General features: G+C 39.6%; 1 protein-coding gene across 1 annotated transcript in view; it reads left to right on the forward strand.

Moving 5' to 3' along the window:
• Positions 1-20,018, forward strand: part of LOC134309992 (NACHT, LRR and PYD domains-containing protein 12-like) — a 45,481-nt gene extending 25,463 nt beyond the window's left edge. The window contains exons 4-10 of the mRNA XM_062991502.1: positions 3,780-3,953; positions 5,204-5,377; positions 6,061-6,234; positions 9,326-9,490; positions 12,318-12,491; positions 12,929-13,096; positions 18,275-20,018. Of these exons, the coding sequence (XP_062847572.1) occupies positions 3,780-3,953; positions 5,204-5,377; positions 6,061-6,234; positions 9,326-9,490; positions 12,318-12,491; positions 12,929-13,096; positions 18,275-18,284 (1,039 nt within the window). The 3' untranslated portion in view covers positions 18,285-20,018. The remainder of the gene's footprint in view (positions 1-3,779; positions 3,954-5,203; positions 5,378-6,060; positions 6,235-9,325; positions 9,491-12,317; positions 12,492-12,928; positions 13,097-18,274) is intronic.
• The last annotated feature ends 2,306 nt before the right edge of the window (positions 20,019-22,324 follow it).

A 22,324-nucleotide genomic window follows, 5' to 3' on the forward strand; every position in this document is an offset into this window, starting at 1 on the left:
GTGTCAGTACCAGGGTCTGTCATGGTATGGGGGTGTGTCAGTACCAGGGTGTATCATGGTATGGGGGTGTTTCAGTACCAGGGTGTATCATGGTATGGGGGTGTGTCAGTACCAGGGTCTGTCATGGTATGGGGGTGGGTCAGTACCAGGGTCTGTCATGGTATGGGGGTGTGTCAGTACCAGGGTGTGTCATGGTATGGGGGTGTGTCAGTACCAGGGTCTGTCATGGTATGGGGGTGTGTCAGTACCAGGGTCTGTCATGGTATGGGGGTGTGTCAGTACCAGGGTCTGTCATGGTATGGGTGTGTGTCAGTACCAGGGTGTATCATGGTATGGGGGTGTTTCAGTACCAGGGTGTATCATGGTAAGGGGGTGTGTCAGTACCAGGGTTTGTCATGGTATGGGGGTGTTTCAGTACCAGGGTCTGTCATGGTATGGGGGTGTGTCAGTACCAGGGTGTATCATGGTATGGTTGGTGTCAGTACCAGGGTCTGTCATGGTATGGGGGTGTGTCAGTACCAGGGTTTGTCATGGTATGGGGGTGTATCAGTACCAGGGTTTGTCATAGTATGGGGGTGTGTCAGTACCAGGGTCTGTCATGGTATGGGGGTGTATCAGTACCAGGGTTTGTCATAGTATGGGGGTGTGTCAGTACCAGGGTGTATCATGGTATGGGGGTGTGTCAGTACCAGGGTGTATCTTGGTATGGGGGTGTTTCAGTACCAGGTGTATCATGGTATGGGGGTGTATCAGTACCAGGGTTTGTCATGGTATGGGGGTGTGTCAGTACCAGGGTCTGTCATGGTATGGGTGTGTGTCAGTACCAGGGTGTATCATGGTATGGGGGTGTGTCAGTACCAGGGTTTGTCATGGTATGGGGGTGTGTCAGTACCAGGGTTTTTCATGGTATGGGGGTGTGTCAGTACCAGGGTCTGTCATGGTATGGGTGTGTGTCAGTACCAGGGTGTATCATGGTATGGGGGTGTATCAGTACCAGGGTTTGTCATGGTATGGGGGTGTGTCAGTACCAGGGTCTGTCGTGGTATGGGGTGTGTCAGTACCAGGGTTTGTCATGGTATGGGGGTGTATCAGTACCAGGGTTTGTCATGGTATGGGTGTGTGTCAGTACCAGGGTCTGTCATGGTATGGGGGTGTGTCAGTACCTGGGTGTATCATGGTATGGGGGTGTGTCAGTACCAGGGTCTGTCATGGTATGGGGGTGTGTCAGTACCAGGGTGTGTCATGGTATGAGGGTGTGTCAGTACCAGGGTCTGTCATGGTATGAGGGTGTATCAGTACCAGGGTGTGTCATGGTATGGGGGTGTGTCAGTACCAGGGTGTTTCATGGTATGGGGGTGTGTCAGTACCAGGGTGTTTCATGGTATGGGGGTGTGTCAGTACCAGGGTGTTTCATGGTATGGGGGTGTGTCAGTACCAGGGTGTTTCATGGTATGGGGGTGTGTCAGTACCAGGGTGTTTCATGGTATGGGGGCGTGTCAGTACCAGGGTGTATCATGGTATGGGGGCGTGTCAGTACCAGGGTGTATCATGGTATGGGGGTGTGTCAGTACCAGGGTGTATCATGGTATGGGGGTGTGTCAGTACCAGGGTGTTTCATGGTATGGGGGTGTGTCAATACCAGGGTTTATCATGGTATGGGGGTGTGTCAGTACCAGGGTGTATCATGGTATGGGGGTGTGTCAGTACCAGGGTGTTTCATAGTATGGGGGTGTGTCAGTACTAGGGTGTTTCATGGTATGGGGGGGTGTCAATACCAGGGTTTATCATGGTATGGGGGTGTGTCAGTACTAGGGTGTTTCATGGTATGGGGGTGTGTCAGTACCAGGGTGTATCATGGTATGGGGGTGTATCAGTACCAGGGTGTATCATGGTATGGGGGTGTATCAGTACCAGGGTGTGTCATGGTATGGGGGTGTGTCAGTACCAGGGTGTATCATGGTATGGGGGTGTATCAGTACCAGGGTGTGTCATGGTATGGGGGTGTGTCAGTACCAGGGTTTATCATGGTATGGGGGTCTGTCAGTACCAGGGTGTATCGTGGTATGGGGGTGTATCAGTACCAGGGTTTATCATGGTATGGGGGTGTGTCAGTACCAGGGTGTATCATGGTATGGGGGTGTATCAGTACCAGGGGGGTGTGTCAGTACCAGGGTTTATCATGGTATGGGGGTGTGTCAGTACCAGGGTGTGTCATGGTATGGGGGTGTGTCAGTACCAGGGTTTATCATGGTATGGGGGTGTGTCAGTACCAGGGTTTATCATGGTATGGGGGTGTATCAGTACCAGGGTGTATCATGGTATGGGGGTGTGTCAGTACCAGGGTGAATCATGGTATGGGGGTGTGTCAGTACCAGGGTGAATCATGGTATGGGGGTGTGTCAGTACCAGGGTGAATCATGGTATGGGGGTGTGTCAGTACCAGGGTGAATCATGGTATGGGGGTGTGTCAGTACCAGGGTGAATCATGGTATGGGGGTGTGTCAGTACCAAAAATATCTCAGGTTCATTCTGTCTGACATCAAGTAAAAGTCAAAGTAAGAAACTCTGTGTTTGTTATTATTTTTGTTTTCCATACTGTCCCAACTTTATGATTTGGGGTTGTGGCTATGTGGGTAGCACTGTCACCTCACAGCAAGAAGGTCCTGGGTTCGATCCCCAGGTGGGGCGGTCCGGGTTCTTTCTGTGTGGAGTTTGCATGTTCTTCCCGTGTCCGTGTGGGTTTCCTCTGGGAGCTCCGGTTTCCTCCCACAGTCCAAAGACGTGCAAGTGAGGTGAATTGGAGACACTGAATTGTTCAGGACTGTGTTTGACATTAAACTTTGAACTGATGAATCTTGGGTAATGAGTAACTACCGTTCCTGTCATGAATGTAACCAAAGTGTAAAACATGATGTTACAATCCTAATAAACAAACAAACAATATTTACCTGGTTACCAGTGAAGGTTTGACCTTTCCAGTCACCCAAACCACTATTTGGTGGAGCGGGTAGAAACGGATACATTGGTATAGAAAATGTTCTTCTTTCATACATATTGCTCAACTGTTGTAATCAAACAGAAGGAAATCATTTTCTCTGATGTGTTAGCATAAGCTAAGTATGCTAACCAAGTACCTGATGCACAGTTCATTTCCAATTACTTGAATATCTTTACAAATCATCTACTGTCCTCACAGCATTACATCCTACAGATGATCATTTACACAACCAGTAACGTTCTTGCTGTCTCCACACTTCTACCTGCCTTCCTTTACAGAAATCCTGCCCCCTTTTGCTCACATACCTTATTAAATAATTATCCAATAATGTTTATTTAGACAAAAAATATTATTTTAAAGGAAGTGCAGTGCAAATTTTGTTACAGATAGCAGTGTAGCAGCTACATCACTGGTTTCACTTTGTGTTTTTTTTTTTCAAGAATTAATTTACCTAAGAATGTTGTGATCTGTTGTTGAGCTGTTGATGAGCTGAAACAAGTGAATTTGAATCTCTTACAGAATTTAATTTAATAATCAATAAACAGCATGAACATCTAAAAAGAAAGAACCACTCTGCATAAATGTTTTTATTCATTTATTTTCACCCAGCATTCTGTCCTGGTCAGGGCTACAGTGCATCTACTGCAGGTGCCAGTCTATAACAGGGCACCACACATTCACTTTTAGAGCACCCAGTCCACCTTCTGCATGTTTTGGGGAGCTGGAGGAAATTAAATTGTTTGTGTGTAAATAATCTGATGTTTCATCTTTTCTTTCTCAGGTTGGATAATTGTTATCTAACAGGTGAAAGTTGTGAAGTTCTGTCCTCAGTTCTCAGTTCAAACTCCTCCAATCTGAGAGTTCTGAACCTGAGTCTCAATAACCTGAAGGATTCAGGAGTGAAGCTGCTCTCTGAGGGACTGATGAATCCAAACTGTAAACTGGAGACACTTTGGTGAGATTATAACACACACACTGTGTGTAGGGTGACTGTAATAGGGCTGCCGCTATTGGTCGACCTAGTCGATGACATCAATATTTGAAGTGGACGCATGGTTTTTAAAACTATGTTTATAAATGATTTCTTTCCTTTTTAATTTCTACAACGTCTCCGTTCATATGATTCCTTCAGCACTACTCGCTGTGTGCAGGACCTCAGTCGTATCTGGTCCGGTTACTGGTTTGCAGCATTAAGCGCCGTCTGCAGCAGTCAGAGGACGATTGTAGAGTTTTCAAAGAAAAGATTAAAGTTTCCATGACCCAAATTATCCAAAGTTTGGTGATACTTAAAGCTGGTACAGAACTAAAAGCTGGTTTGTTCACTGTGCTGAGCTTTGATGGTACCACAGCAGCACCAGTGCCATGTTGCACGTCTATATTGTTTCATTATGCTTCTTAATCACGGAGATCTTGGAATATCGTATTTCTTAGCGAGTTCAGTTAGACTCAAGGCTCAGGTTCAGGGCTCAAAGTGCAAAAAGCTGCTCATGTGAATGCGCCGAACACTCACCACTGTGTTTACATGGTTTAGAATGTGAAGTGCATTTTGAGTGAATGTGGATGTTAGAATCTGGGCTCATTCTGTCGTTACTGTACGTTGGACTTAATGAGACGTGGCTACATCTAACTATGTTATTTCTGCTATAAGTTGAAGCACTTTGCTTTGTGTACAGAACACCATAAACACGAGCTGCACTCTGTTTAATATGGAGCGCTTGAGATTTTGATCATATGAACATAAACCCTGTTTACATTTAGTTTTGTTAGATTATTATGACGTACAGTTTGTTGTTAATATAAAAGAAGCTTAATTAAGATTCTGAAGTAAATTTTATGTAGGAAAATTAACCGTTTAGAGTAATCGACTAATCGGTAAAATAGTCTGTAGTTCTACACGACTTGGAAGTGTTGAAAAGAAAGCCCTTCATTACAGAATTTATAATATTCATCATGCTCCCCTCAACCCTCATCAACTAAGCTGCAGAACACGAGGAATAATATCAATCAGGGACAGAAATGAACCATCACATTACACTAAAATAACTTGAATCAGTTTTAAATGATAGAGAGAGAGCTGGTGTAACAGTTATCAGAGGAGTTATTATGTGCTATTCAGGGGGGTTAAAATATTTATGAATAGTTGATGTGTTAGATTTGAATTTTAAGTTTAGTTTAATACAAATAAATCTGTCTTTTCTTTCTCAGGTTGGCTCGTTGTTCTCTAACAGGTGAAAGTTGTGCAGCTCTGTCCTCAGTTCTCAGTTCAAACTCCTCCAATCTGAGAGAGCTGAACCTGTTGCACAATAACCTGCAGGATTCAGGAGTGAAGCTGCTCTGTGCTGCACTGAAGAATCCAAACTGTACACTGGAGAAATTGACGTGAGATTATAACACACACACACACACACACACACACACACACACACACACACACACACACACACACACACACACACACACGCACACACACACACACACACACACTGTTTTGCTGCTTACCTTTGCTGAATTAGATATTTATAGATAACCCCCCTTGCTGTTGGCTTTCGGAATCAATAATCAGGCACAATAATTATTTGCAAAACTTATATTACAAAATAAATGTAAAACTGGAGGGAGAATTGGATGTCTCATTTTTATCTATTTATTTTATTTTTAATGGAGTAATGTACAAAAAGATTTGATGTTCTACACGACTTGAAGTGTTGAAAAGAAAGCCCTTCATTACAGAATTTATAATATTCATCATGCTCCCCTCAACCCTCATCAACTAAGCTACAGAACACGAGGAATAATATCAATCAGGGACAGAAATGAACCATCACATTACACTAAAATAACTTGAATCAGTTTTAAAAGATAGAGAGAGAGCTGGTGTAACAGTTATCAGAGGAGTTATTATGTGCTAAATGGGGCGGTTGAATATTTATGAATAGTTGACGTAATAGATTTGAATTTTGTTTAGAATCTCATAAAGTGATACAAATACATCTGTTAAAAACTAAACAAGTTTACTCACAATCAGATTCTAATAATCTGATGTTTCATCTTTTCTTTCTCAGGTTGGCTGATTGTGATCTAACAGGTGAAAGTTGTGCAGCTCTGTCCTCAGTTCTCAGTTCAAACTCCAACAATCTGAGAGATCTGAACCTGAGTGAGAATAACCTGCAGGATTCAGGAGTGAAGCTGCTCTCTGAGGGACTGAAGAATCCACACTGTACACTGGAGATACTGGAGTGAGATTATAACACACACACACACACACACACACACACACTGTAAACTGGAGATACTGGAGTGAGATTATAACACACACACACACACACACACACACACACACACACACTGTACACTGGAGATACTGGAGTGAGATTATAACACACACACACACACACACACTGTACACTGGAGATACTGGAGTGAGATTATAACACACACACACACACACACACTGTACACTGGAGATACTGGAGTGAGATTATAACACACACACACACACACACACACACACACTACACTGGAGCTACTGGAGTGAGATTATAACACACACACACACTGTACACTGGAGATACTGGAGTGAGATTATAACACACACACACACACACACACACTACACTGGAGCTACTGGAGTGAGATTATAACACACACACACACTGTACACTGGAGATACTGGAGTGAGATTATAACACACACACACACTCACACACTGGAGATACTGGAGTGAGATTATAACACACACACACACACACACACACACACACACACACTGTAAACTGGAGATACTGGAGTGAGATTATAACACACACACACACTGTACACTGTAAACTGGAGATACTGGAGTGAGATTATAACACACACACACACACACACTGTAAACTGGAGATACTGGAGTGAGATTATAACACACACACACACACTACACTGGTGATACTGGAGTGAGATTATAACACACACACACACACACACACTGTATACTGGAGTGAGATTATAACACACACACACAAACACACACACTGTATACTGGAGTGAGATTATAACACACACACACACTGTAAACTGGAGATACTGGAGTGAGATTATAACACACACACACACACACACACACACACTGTAAACTGGAGATACTGGAGTGAGATTATAACACACACACACACACAGTACACTGGAGATACTGGAGTGAGATTATAACACACACACACACACACACACTGTAAACTGGAGATACTGGAGAGAGATTATAATACACACACACACACACACACACACACACACACACACTGTAAACTGGAGATACTGGGGTGAGATTATAACACACACACACTGTACACTGGAGATACTGGAGTGAGATTATAACACACACACACACACACACTGTAAACTGGAGATACTGGAGAGAGATTATAATACACACACACACACACACACACACACACTGTAAACTGGAGATACTGGGGTGAGATTATAACACACACACACCTCATTACTAGCCCATATAAATATGTTTTCAGTCTAGACTTAAACATTGAGACTGTGTCTGAATCCCGAACAGAGGCAGGAAGATTATTCCAAAGTTGTGGAGCTTTGTAAGAAAACGCTCTTCCACCAGCTGTGGTCTTTTTAATTTTAGGAACTATAAGTAACCCTGCATCTTGTGAACGAAGTGGACGCGCTGGGCTGTAGTGATTAATAAGTTCACTCAGATACTGTGGTACAGACCATGTAGCGCTTTATAGGTTAGTAAAAGTATTTTGTAATCAATGCGGAATTTAACTGGCAGCCAGTGTAGAGATGATAGAACAGGAGTAATATGATCAAATTTTTTAGTTCTAGTTAGCACTCGAGTTTTAAAAGTTTTATTTCCACATTTGTTTCACAAATAAAGAACCTCTATCTCTTGCACCTTAGCATCAGTTTGTTATCAGTATTAGAACGCTGTAACAGCTTAACAAGAAACTGTGTTTATTTAAAGTGTGTAATAGGTTTGAATATTAAATTACATTTTTAAATATTAAATATAACTTAATGCCGGTAGAATCAGACAAACTTTGAGGAAATCGGCTCTTTTGTTGAAGCAGAATTTTCAGGTAGTGGCTGTTTAAGCTTTCATCTATGCTTTTTTAAACTGCAAAGCCTACAACAGCAGCACAACCTCTGGTGATAATGTTTTGCATGTTCTCCCTGTGTCAAAGTGGGCTTCTTCCAAAGACATGCAGTCAGGCTAGTTGGAGCTACAAGACATTGCCCTAAGTGTAACTGTTTGAGTGTGTGTGTGTGTGTGTGTGTGTGTGTGTGTGTGTGTGTGTGTGTGCGTGCGTGCGTGCGTGCGTGTGTGTGTGTGTGCGTGTGCCCTGTGATGGAGTGGTGACTTGTCTGGGGTGTTTCCTGCTTTTCGCCTAATAAACCAGACCCATTGTGACCCTGACCAGGATAAAGCGGTGGTGGTGAATGTACAAATAATTAATTTTAACAAATACAGATGCAGGACCCCCTACACACACACACACACACACACTCACACACACAGATACTACTAACTAATACTAACTTCTGTATTACTTTAGGTCACCACCTTTGACACTCCAGTTCGAGTTTTAGTGGTGCTACTGGACTGTACTGGTGCTCAACACACACAGTTGTTTATGTCTGAGGGAGGGGAGGCTGTATGGGATATCACCTTATTTGAGCTACAACAGAGATGGTTGAGAAATACTGGAGTATAGCATGCTCCTCTGTATGTGTTACAGCTCTGTGTAGGAATCCACTGCTGGCTGGTAAAAAGGTGAAGCATGATGGCTTCACGTGTATCTGAGGGGCCGTGTGCTAGTCTGTGGTTCTACTCAGCCAGTATGGATGTTGTACATGAGGTGGAGGTTGAAACTGTAGTGGGGAATTGGACATGTCTCATTTTTATCTGTTTATTTTTAATGGAGTAATGTACAAAAAGATTTGATGTTCTACACGACTTGAAGTGTTGAAAAGAAAGCCCTTCATTACAGAATTTATAATATTCATCATGCTCCCCTCAACCCTCATCAACTAAGCTGCAGAACACGAGGAATAATATCAATCAGGGACAGAAATGAACCATCACATTACACTAAAATAACTTGAATCAGTTTTAAATGATAGAGAGAGAGCTGGTGTAACAGTTATCAGAGGAGTTATTATGTGCTAAATGGGGGTTAAATATTAATAAATAGTTGACGTGTTAGGTTTGATTTTTTTTTTGCGGTACAGATAAATCTGTTACAAACTAAAACAACAATTTTTTCTATTTTACTCACATTTAGATTCCAGTTATCTGATGTTTTCTCTTTTCTTTCTCAGGTTGGCTTGTTGTTATCTAACAGATGAACATCATGAAGTTCTGTCCTCACTTCTCATTTCCAATCTGAAACATCTGAACCTGAGTTACAATAAGCTGCAGGATTCAGGAGTGAAGCTGCTCTGTGTTGCACTGAAGAATCCACACTGTAAACTGGAGATACTGGAGTGAGATTATAACACACACACACACACACACACACACACACACACACACACAGAGGAACGCTCCTTGGGGACCCGGGGAAAAATAGGTCCTCAGCCCCCTCATGATACTTGTAAATGGCGAGTGAAAAGTGTGACCCGTCTCTGCAGAGAATGGGATCCTGGGGTTTGAGGGGAGTGGTGGCTGCAGCATCCCCAACACAGCATTTTGGCCCAGACTTCATATAGACGGGGGGTGGAGATAACAGCAGTCGGCTGGTCAGGACATGCCCAAGGTTGTATTTCTAATCGGCGGCTCAGGGTTATCAAGCAGCAGCAACATCAGGTCTTGATTATATCAGTTTTGTATCCCTGGTGCACAACCGCTGGAGTTCTGTGGCTCTGCGTGCCCCTTTGTTGGGCTCCAAGGTGGGTGGGGAGCAAGGGTGATGAACCCTTCATGAACCAGACATAAGTACCAAAAAGAAAAACGATAGGCCCAATGAGTGACCCAGATCTGACCGTATGATCAAACCCATTCAGTTTAGTTGAACATAGGCCATGATTTATTTTAATGGAATTGACGCAAAAAGAAATGCCTCTGACAAAACAATCCCCATTTGCAATTCAAAAGGCATGATGGGTATTACAAGCCCTGTCAACAATGCCAGAAAATTTTGATCAGGGCAGATACTTGTGTGAGTATCATTAAATGATAGGGATGTCCCGATCAAGTTTTTTTGTTCCCGATCATTAATTTTAATCCCGATCCGATACCGAGTCTCAAACCGATACTTGTATTTTCTAGATATTGTCTAGATAAGAACTAGATAATACTGTTCACACAGTGCACACTTCAACTACACTACAGTTATTCACATTAATCCAGTGTACATGTTTAACACCTTAATAGCTCTGCAGTGCTGTAGGGAAAATGCTGCATCCAAGCTATTGCTTAATGTTCTTTTATTTTTACAAAATAAAGTAAACAAACTTAGTGCAGCATTGTAGTAGTAAAACTGGAACACTCAGAATGAAGTGAAGATTCTTTTTGAGGAGAATCAGCGTCTCTGCCGTGTTAGCGGACAGCCGGTTCCTCTTCTCATCATATAATAATAATAAACTCGCTGTATTCGACTGAGTGGTTATTATTTAGGTGCCGTATCAAATTGGTAGTAATTGTAGATCGTTTGGTTAAATGATATCTGGTTTGTTTCTTATGAGCCACCGTACTTGTATGCGTGTTGTAACTGTAACAGACTTTTCTGTGGTTGTATCGTGACAATGGTTTGATGGATGTTTCTACGCGAAGTGAGTGTGTTTTGACCCTTTGGGGCTTCCATAGCTAACGCGATGACTCTAGCTGTCCGCTATTCGGTACCGTAACAGAAGAAGTTAATAAAGTTTTCTGCTCCCGACAATTTGTGAATATACTGTGTATTCATTTTTTTATTAAGCGAGTGCATCACTACGACGCTCGGTTACATAACTAAGCCAATCAGAGTGCTTGATACTGAGATGTCGTTCAGCACGTAAACTCGTAAAAGCTGTATGTTATGGTCCTGAAGTTTTCATACTCGGATTAAAGTTATTGTTTTGTAAACCGGAGTGATCCTCGACTCACACACCATATAAACAGTAAAATTCTACAGTAATGAACGCAGCTCTGCTCCCACCGTCTCGTGAAACGCTCACAGTGCAGACATTACACTTTACTGTTGGACTTGTTTCACTTTCCAGTTTAAAGTATTTCCACACAGCGGACATGCTGACGTAAAACAAAGGATCGGGCTTAGGATCCCGATCAGTTAAAAAAATGCCTTGATCGGCTCCGATTCCGATCTTTGAGATCAGATCGGGACATCCCTATTAAATGAGTATTAAGAACTTGGAATCAGAACTTGGAATCAGAACTTGGAATCAGGACAAGGTCTTCCCTCGCTGAATAGCAACAAGGGAGTTATCAGATGTAGAGACCTAGAGGGGATGGAAGAACATGAAATTACCATGGTGGTAACTCTTAAAGATGTTATTTATAGTAAGTGCATTATATTAAAGAAAAATGACAAGCTGATTAAAACCAACACCTTTATCATAACTTTTAACAAGGCCTCCCCTCTGGTAAGCTAATTATTGGATTTCAACTAGTGGAAATGAAGCTTTAAATCCCTAACCCAATTAGTTGCTTTAAGTGTCAAAAATAAGGACATTGATCAGCCACATGCAAAATCCCCCAGTCTGCTGTAACTGTGGCAAAGCTTGTGCAGAAACTGGAGACTCGCACTGCATCTGACAAATCCTGTTTGGACAAAATGAAAGCAAAGAAGATTTAGAGAATCAAATGCATAAATAACGTTGCACAAAAAGCTTATTAATGATTCCTCTACTTTTAAACTATGCAGCAGCAGTAAAATCAAATCAAATCAATGCACTTTGACGAGCGCATGGCAGCTCAGCGTTGTGAATGGAGAGACACACCCTAAGTGCACTCTATTCTCATCTATGTGCAGGCGCCAATCAGCCAGCAGAGGTCGTTATTGCACCAGTCATGAGAGAGAGACCCTATCCGGCTTAGTCCCGCCCATCTGAACAACAGTCCAATTGTTCATGTAGTCGCTCGGCCACAGCCGGTAGGCAGAGCTGAGATTCGATACGATGTACTCCAGATCCCAGCTCTGGTTCCAGTGTGTGTTTTTACTGCTGCACCACCTGAGCGGCGAACATTTATGAATAGTTGATGTTAGAGTTTATTTCCTCATAAAATGATACAAATAAATCTGTTAAAAACTAAAACAAGAGTTTACTCACAATCAGATTCTAATAATCTGATGTTTTATTTTTTCTTTCTCAGGTTGATAAGCTGTAATCTAACAGGTGAAAGTTGTGCAGCTCTGTCCTCAGTTCTCAGTTCAAACTCCTCCAATCTGAGAGATCTGAACCTGAGTGAGAATAACCTGCAGGATTCAGGAGTGAAGCTGCTCTCTGAGGGACTGAGTAATACAAACTGTAAACTGGAGATACTGACGTGAGATTATCACACACACACACACACACACACACACTGAAGATACTTTAACACTATCACCCCTAGACCCTAGATCACACACACACTTAACTGAAGAAACTGAGGTGAAACTTTAACATACACACAGATACACTCACACCTCTGATGGATGTTTACAGTGATAGTGTTTGTTATGCACATCTGTTTTTGTACATCTTCATTCCTTTTAAGTAAACGATTTCTAAAAAACGTTTATAATTTATTTAAATCTGTTACTTTAATGCTTCGACAAAACTAACTTTTAATGGTCATGCTAAAAAAGCTTTTTAAATTGAATTGTGTGTGTGTGTCTGTGTGAATGTGTTTGGTTTTGTCTGTATATGTGCTGTGTGTCTGTTGAGAGTAATTCTGATGAAGCTAGTGTGTGTTAGATGTAATTGTTTTTGTTCTCTCTGCAGGTTGATGGAGTGCAGTATTACAGAACAAAGTTTTGAACATCTGGCTCCAGCTCTGAGATCATTAGCCCTTAAAGAACTGAATCTGAGGCACAATAATCTAGGAGAATCAGGAATTCAACGTTTCCTTGAGCTGGGCAGAGATCCACTCTGTAAAACTAAGTTTCTACGGTGAGTTACTGATTTGTAGCTCCTTTAACATTAAACTGAGTCTCGTCTCTTTTACCTTTCTACCTGTTAACATAAACAAATAAGTATATGTTCATAAGCATACCCTGGTGAAAAAGGTAGATTTAAGTAAAAAAACTTTAAAAGTTTAAAAATAAAAGACTTTATTTACTTTAGAGTAAAAATATACTTCCCCTTCCTTTACCCGATTCTTTGTAGTGCACAGCAATACATTCATCAGCCACGCACTGTTCTCTGTTTTCAGGTTGTTGGTTTTTTTGAGTGGCAACCATCAACCAGTACAGCTCATAACTGCTTTTGAGGCATTTAGCAGATGCGAGGTTCAAATGATGAATCACACATGTATAAATACGTACCTTAAGAGCTTAAAATTCATTTTCTAATGACTAGACACGTAAAGATTCATACCAATTTGTTGTTAAAGTGAATTTTAAAACATCAGTTCAATTTGATCTGTAATACTGACGCTATGTTACATAAACTGTTTAGCTTTATTGTGAGCTCTAGACACTTGAAATTATTAGGGTCATGGAGGTGCTAAAGTTTAACCCAGAGCTCATTAGGTGCACTGCTGGGAGATGCCTGATTAGTTTTAATTTTAAAAGCATTTATATAATGGAGTTTACACAGGTTATTATTTAAACTCTGTCAGTACACTGAATAAATATTAATGTAGTGAATTTTTTAAATCATTACAGCATCATGTAAAATCCATTAATTACACGCAAAGTAAAAAATACAAAACATAGTATTTAAAAAGTACCTGAGTACGTTTTTTAATATGATTCATTTATTTATTTTTCATATTAGAATTAAATAACCAAATCCATTTAAAATGATTATTTTTTAATGTAACAAAAAACTTTTACTGTTGTACCCATACTTAACTTTATCAAAGAATACACAAAGTAAACATTTGTATAACGTTTTAAGTGTTTAGGTGAATTACTATAATAATTTTTGAAAAGTATGATAACAGTAGGAGAAAGTGCACTGTATGACTACTATATTATTAAATATAAACATGTTTTTAATAAGTAGACATTTGCTCGATTATTTATAGTATACTTAGACAAATCTCAGTTTATTTTAAGCACAAATAAGTACATTTTATACACCAGGGTAAACACAGGAGGAATGATAGAGAAAACTTTCAGACCCTAAATTCAAATGCATAAATATAAAGGTCACAAAAATGTTCTAAATATTAATGCTGAAATATTAAAAGTGTTCTGGTGTGATTGGTTGGTGATTTCACACATCGAGTATCATCACAGTGAAGTTCTCAGGGACAAAATAATGAACCTACACTCACACCTTTAACATCCCTGTCAGCACAACTGGTCCCACAAGAGGAAGGCTCATGGAACCACAAATCGTTTCTGAACAACCTGCTCTCAGACTGATAGATAGATAGATAGATAGATAGATAGATAGATAGATAGATAGAGAGAGAGAGAGAGAGAGAGAGAGAGAGAGAGAGAGAGAGAGAGAGAGAGATACTTTATTGATCCCGAAGGAAATTAGAGTCCCAGTAGCATTGTACATCAAATCAAATCAAATACACACTATAAAGAAATAAAAAAATTACAACAATATAAATTCAGAAAAGTACAAACACTTTTGACAGGATGAATGTAACCTGAGTTTTACATATACTGCATAGCTACAGAGCAGTTATTAATGATGAGAATGGATTGAGTGTAAATAAACAAATAAGCAAATGGAAAGGAATTAAAAGTGCAGGAAGGTGCAGTTAGGGCTGTCGCGGTGAAAGAATTTCCCCTTGCGGTATTTAGCGTGGTTCAACACCGCGGTATGCGGTAATATCGCCTTTTTTTTTTTTTTTTTTTTTAAAATTACTTAATTGATCTGGATTTTAGAGCTATATAAACAAGCTTTATTGTTAGGCTATAATTCGGTATATTATTGCTTTATAATGACAAAGATGAGACAGCTTGAAGACAAATCAAATGCGTGTTTATTGTTAAATACAGAACAGAGCAGGGATGATAAGAACGCATGGCTTTTCTCTATTAAAAAAGGTTTAAATTTAGCTTCTAGGCTAGGTATACACTGTGAAACGAAAAAAAAAGCAAACTGTTTAGGCTAAATATTTTAAATGCACATCTGATCAAAATATGGTAAAAAAAATAAAAAATAAAACGAAACCTTTAGTTTAGAATAAAGAATAAAGTCTGTAAGACCTTAAACCTGCGTTATCATGCGCGCTAGAAAAACCAACATGTTCACCTGATGTGGTTTGAGAGAGGATCTGAGTGGGGTAGGCATGTTCCCCACGGCACTAACAGTCTCTCTGATGGTGCTCGTTGCACTAATACACGTGTACTGCACCTGCATGCGACTTTAGAGAGCAGAGGAAATCTAGCCTGGTTGTCGCCCCACTGTTAACCATCCATTTAGTAGGTATAATTAACATAACAATATAATATATAAAATAATACTACATTTCAAGTTATTTATTTGTTTCAATACATTTTTATTCAACGAAAAAATGCATTTAAATCATTCCAGCGAGCCAGCAAGAGAATATTTGCAGGCTGCAGTGCCATATTAACAGTCATTAAGTGTTTTAGTACGCCGAGGCTGTTTGAATATAGTATAAATTACAAGTATTTTGAGTGTGAACTCAATTTGATCATTAATAAACTTGTCTATAATTAATGTTGCCATTGTTTCCATCTTAAAACACAAAGCCTGACACTCAGCAGCAACGCATGCGAACAGTTGGCAGGAAAATGACGCTCTTAGCTCATTTATTACTCCCGAATGTAAGCGAAAAACAAGATGGACCCTGCAACAAGAAAAAAAAAAAAAGAAAGAAAAAACGTGAACATCGCGGTGTTGTGGTTGTTTGGCATGCCCTGCAGTTGGCTGGTCTATACCGTGGTATTTCAAAATTGCGGTTACCGCGACAGCCCTAGGTGCAGTTCCAAGTATACATAGTTAATGATAATCATAATCATAATTAATGATGAGGACGGGAAGAGAGAAGCCAGGATTAATTTAAAATAAGTAGCAGGATGACCTGAAAGCAACAGGAACAGCAGTTACACAGTGAACAATAAAGAATTAAATGTACCACAATTATCTCTCTTCCTCCAGCCACACAAAACTCCTTAGCTAAAAAGAAAAAGAACCGAGATGCTAACGTGTCATTTTGTTTTCAAATGAGCATTAGACAAAAGTCAGAAAAAAACATTGACAATAATTTGTCTTGTTTATTTATTTATTAGGGTTTTAATGTCATGTTTTACACTTTGGTTTCATTCATGACAGGAACGGTAGTTACTCATTACCCAAGATTCATCAGTTCAAGTTTAATATCAAACACAATCAGTCATGGACAATTTAGTGTCTCTAGTGGGAGGAAACCGGAGCTCCCGGCGGAAACCAACACAGACACGGGGAGAACATGCAAACTCCACACAGAAAGAACCCAGACCGCTCACCTGGGAATTGAACCCAGGACCTTCTTGCTGTGAGGCGACAGTGCTACCCACTTAGCCACCGTGTCGCCCTAAATTGTTTTGTCATTTTTGTCAATTGTTTGAGACATGAATGGAGCTAAAATACAGAGACGTGTCTACATGTTTCAACAAGACATACATGGAGCCACAGTAACTCTAGACTTAAAATAGAAAGGTGCTGCATGCCTGAGCCTTCGGACCTGAATCCTATTAAAATATATGAGATTTTGTAACATTGCAAGTCCATTGGTGTAACTTGAAAATTCAGTAGAAACTGGTCAGAATTTAATCACAGTGCTGCAGAAAGTGAGTTCTTTTTTTATTATAGCTGTCCTAAAGCTGGAACTGCCAACAATGACTTTACAATAAAGTACTAATGTAATGTGGTGTCTTTACTAATACTAATAAAATATAAAAGAAAAAAGAACATAATAGGAAAATATTCAAATTTAAAAGACATGATGTGTGAATGTGAATTGGAAAAATAAAACTCAGAGGGGTTGACTTTACTGTACACTGTAAATAAAACACAAACATGGTAATGTTATTCACACACACACACACACACACACCTTCCTGCTATCCACTATAACTAAAGCTGTTTGGTCCATGTCTAATAATAATTGGACTGATGCTTTAATCGGATTAGAAAATGTTGTTTACACCTCAAAGTATTCGGATTAAGGCCCAGATGAATAAAAGTTGTTTCTGAATAAATGAGGTGGCTAACCCTATATATAACTTGAATGATAATTATTAAACTGTTGAATCTATATAGGAAACATTTGACTTTGGCTGATTCAGTGCTGCATACTGTGTGTCAATGTAACACACCACAATGTAACAGTCCTGCGGGGAAACAAATCTCATGTTACACATTTTAAAGGGTGATTAAATATTTGCTGTATACAAGTGTGTGCTGCATGTGTGCAGATCTCTAGGACTCCCTGTTCATTGTGGGTACAGGCTAGTACTAAATGAGCTGTGAGCTGAGCTGCTGTTTCTAGATCTGTAGTGATGTTGGAGGTGAAGATTAAACTGTAATGGTTGTGTGTTCTGATTCAGTACAGATTAATGAGCAGGATGTGATTGATATGACGTGAACAGTACACAGTGTCGGTTTTACAGAAGAGGTTTAGTACTAAATCATATAGGGTTGGTTTCCCAGACAGGGATTAAGCCTGGTCCTAGACTACACAGCATTTTGAATGGAGATTCTCCATTTAAAGCAAAATGTAGTCCTGGACTAGCCTTAATCCCTGTCTGGGAAACCAACCCTTAGTGTTTATGATAGTAAGGACAGAGACTCACTTTAAGAATGTTACACTGTTATAAACTGCATTGCTGCATTAATAGCATGATAAGCCAAATTAGGATACGTTGTATGCTAAGCTTTTGGTATGTGGCGTGCAGGGGGGAATGATGGTGAATCTGGTGGTTAGTGGCGTCCACTTTAGAGATTTAAGTACCTGCATGATTTAGCAGTAGCTCATTAAGGTGAGTTGTGTCAGTTTATGAATTACTGAGGTACCTCATTAGCATTAGGTATAAACAGCGTTACAGCAGATCTGTGTGTTGTGATTTTGATGCATTTAACAGTAGAAATGTTGTTTTATTGCTCATCTTTGATACATAATTTTTATATATATTCTCTTTTCTACTCCTACAGTTTATGGTGACACAGCACCTAGACCTGTGTGTGGTCAGCACCTCATGTTCAGATGGAATGATCCTTAATTTGACCTGCTTTATTAGCCAGCTAAAGCTTCACCATGAGCAGAGATAAGAAGTGGTGCATCACCATCATCTTCTAGTGACAGTTCAACCAACGGTGGAACCCCAGTATAATGATGCACACATGAATTAGCCTGGACATGATGAGTCCCAATTGGATGTTTGGCAAGATCTCTACAACCAATCCAGCCAATCTCTGTCAGTTACAGTAATCACACTGATCTTCTGCTGGCTGCTCTGTGTGGGAACAGGAAACCACCCTTTAATACATATTAAGATAAAAGCTGGTGTAAAAAACACCTTAGTTTGGAAGAAAATTACTTTTGGCAAGATTTATTATAAATGTAGTTAATGTAAATGATGATGATGTAAATTATGTTACTGGATGCTGTACACTCAGATTTATTGTATCTGTTTAAGTGTAGAAACGATCTTTCTAATATTTTTACTTTATTATACAAACTGTATGTTCTTCCTCAAATCCTGTCATAACCCTACCTTTAATCTTGTAATGTGGTGCCATCACACACCCATAGTAACATAATTTGCAGTAATTAATGTGGTTTAGTAGCTCCTTGTCTGTTCTGGCCATCTCACACAAATGCTCAGTGGTCATCATCTTCCTCTGTGATATTTTTAGCACGTTTCTGATGTGAATGTGTTCCTCAGTGTTCAGACTTCAAATCTATACGTGATTATTGGCCAGACAAAGGCTCCCTCAGAAAACCAAACCAAATTATTTTCAACTTTAACTCTAACCAAAACTGCCTAGATTCACATATTTTGGTAAAGATGGAGTTAATGAAATACCAGCATTATCTAATCCTTGTTTGTTAAATGTATTTCTAAAGCTACAAAAACTTTCTGAAAGAGTGACTTAAACCCCTGTGTCTACAAGAAATGAACATTTCTGGTTATAAAGGGTATATTATATAATTAATAGCTGATAATCAAATACGGGGCACCACTGGCATTTTTTAAGGATAAATTACCAGAAAAACTGAATTCATAACAGATCAGTCACTTTCTGTTGGAGTAAAGTTTGTTAGTGGAGTATTTCTCTAGTGTAAATCTGTAGGTAAAACTATTACTGGGAAATAATATATGATGATCTGTAGTGGAGTGAATGGTGGGTAGAACCAGGAGGTTTAGAGCCTGATTTAAGTTTATGCTAAAAAAAAAACAAGCATGTGTGGTGTGTTTCGGTCGGCCAAGAACTCAAGGACTGTTGCTTCTGGGGGTGTTTAATCAAACTGAAGATCTCTCCTTTTCTTTCTCCGAGGATGTACAGATTAGGAGCACAAAGGTCAGCACACACAGTGCAATTCGGTGAAGATTTGGATTACCTACACACAGCCGAATAGGAACTTCACCTTGTAACACGTAACGATTTATAAGTGTTAGACCTGTTTAATCTACATGTAAGTATTTAGATTTTGTTCTTTTATAATGTTAGTGATATTAAGAGTTAAACGTTCACTTCCTCTGGGAGCCAAATTAGAATGTTTTTGCATCACCTACTGACCACATGTGGTTAATTGCATGGTGGGAGAAAACTTTTTTATCACTTGATCTTACGGAAAGTTCAACTTCCATTGGCTATAACTCCTGCATTTACTTATTAACTGTTATTGTGTGTTATTTTGTTAGTTCAATAAACATCATACCAGTTCAGAATTCATCGCTGTGAGTTTGATTACCTGAGTGAGAGAAATCCTCGACTAACGAACTTTACTCCAGCAGAAAGTGTCTGTTATGAATTCAGTTTTCCTGGTAATTTCTCCCTAAAAATGCCAGTGGTGCCCCGTATTTAATTATTAGCTATTAAATATATAATTAAATCATTAACTGCTAACCACTCTTTTCCACGACCATTTTCAAAATGCGAATGTCATTAACACAGTAAAGTTAAATTTCCTTTTTGAAATCAAACACCGACCACAGTTTAATACCATTTGTACAACACGACCCAAGTATAAAGTGTTCCTAAAACAGCGTACAGTGATTTTACACCATAATAATGCTCTTGATGTAAAACAGATAAATAGTTTTGATGTGGGGTGTCTCTGTAGACCAGGGGTCACCAACACGGTGCCCGCGGGCACCTGGTCGCCCGCAGGGACCACATGAGTCGCCCGTAAGGCATGTTCTTAAATAGTACTATAGTGACTTTAGAGCTCCGTCTAAAAATATATATTTGTGTTGCTGCTCTTTTTGAATCAATGGCACTTGCATTGATGTAGATTTAAAAATGATAAAACTGAATATAAAATGTTAAAAACAGAAATGTTTGGTGTTTATATGAGCTCTGACCTGATCTGGGTGCGGAGTATTATATCGTGTGCATAACACTGAGACAAGCGAGCTACGCATGCGCAGCTACTACACACAGCGAGATGCGGGTTTTACCCCGAAATAATAATAATAATGAAAAAGCACACAAGAAAAGCAAAAGAAAACTTCATATTTTCACAGTGATTGAGAACGTGCAGAGACGCTTTAGTGCGTGTCACTAAAACTTCCCTGTACATCACAGCTTTTTTTTTAATCATGCATAACTGATAATAAACATGATTTGTTCTAAAATGTTGTAAAGGTAGTGATAAATATAAACAGGACAGTATTTGACTGCGGTAAAGTTTAATATGCAACATTTGTCTGACATTCGCCATTCCGATCTATAAAAATGGTTGAAAAAACACCTAACACCTACACCTATTTAAAATATATTGTAGCGTCGCCACTGGGGGGCCGGCACGGGCTTTACCCAGCCCTGTGTAGCCCAGTGTTGGGGATGGGGTGGCTACGGTAAGGGCTGGATAAGCAGCTATGTTTGTCTGTTGTGTGAATGTTTATGTGTATGAATGGTTGTCTAAAAGAACCATCTGGCGACCCCAACGCCCCTCCCGCTTTGCTCGCCGGCGCCACAATATGTTTTCTACTATGGTAAATCGTTAATACGTTTTTCTGAGAAATCATTAACATATGATCAGACAGTCTCTTTATATATATATATATATATATATATATATATATATATATACAGGTATATATATATATATATGAATATTGATAATAATAATAATAATAATATCATTAAAGGTGAACCGTGCAACGTTATGTTATTCTGGAAGTTTGTATCAAACAAGTAGCCCTTCGTATTATTCAGTACCCTTAAAGTAGCTCTTGGTCTTGAAAAGGTTGGTGACCCCCTGCTGTAGACTAAAAAAATGAACATCTGGCTTTGTTTGAAGACGGTACAGCACCACGATTTTACAGTTTAAATCACTTTCAAATCGTGTAATGTGAGCAAAGCTAATCACGTCATTCACAGAAAATCCAGCATGATGTTGGATGTGATTTGTACAGATGTTTTCCTCTAGATTAAGAAGCTGAGTTACACTTAATGCAAAGCAAAGATTGTTGTTAGTGTTGTTAAAAACATACAGATGTTTTACTTTGTATAATTCCATGTTGGATATTCTACTCCTGTTACTAACTCCAGTGTGTGGAGGGTTTACAATTTAAATCACTATTTCAAGTGTTTCATTAATAAATATTTCATGATTGCTCTGCATGATGTTTATAAGCAATGTTAGAATAGACTGGATGTGAAGTTACCATCATTTAACTCAACATGATTTGAGAAACTGACTGTGTGACCATGAATGTGGAGAGTCACAACCGCACCGGGTCTTAAAAATTCATTATCTACATTCAATGTATCATCCAACACCTGCAGATATACACAAATAATTCTTCAAAGCTGTGGACATTTACCAGTAGCTGATGAAGTTCCCAGTTGAAATGATGATTGTGAATAAGATGCTCCTGCTGAAGGTGGTCTCCCTCTAAAGGTTCCTGCTGTTCCTGATCATATGGAGAAGGTTGTTCTGCTGTTGATCTGAGTTAGCTATAGACAGAGAGTTCTGCGTGAGCATATAGAATTCATTCTTTTTCAAAATAAACTTCATAAATACGTGGA

Source organism: Trichomycterus rosablanca, chromosome 3 (genome assembly GCF_030014385.1).
Source record: "Trichomycterus rosablanca isolate fTriRos1 chromosome 3, fTriRos1.hap1, whole genome shotgun sequence".
Taxonomy (NCBI): domain Eukaryota; kingdom Metazoa; phylum Chordata; class Actinopteri; order Siluriformes; family Trichomycteridae; genus Trichomycterus; species Trichomycterus rosablanca.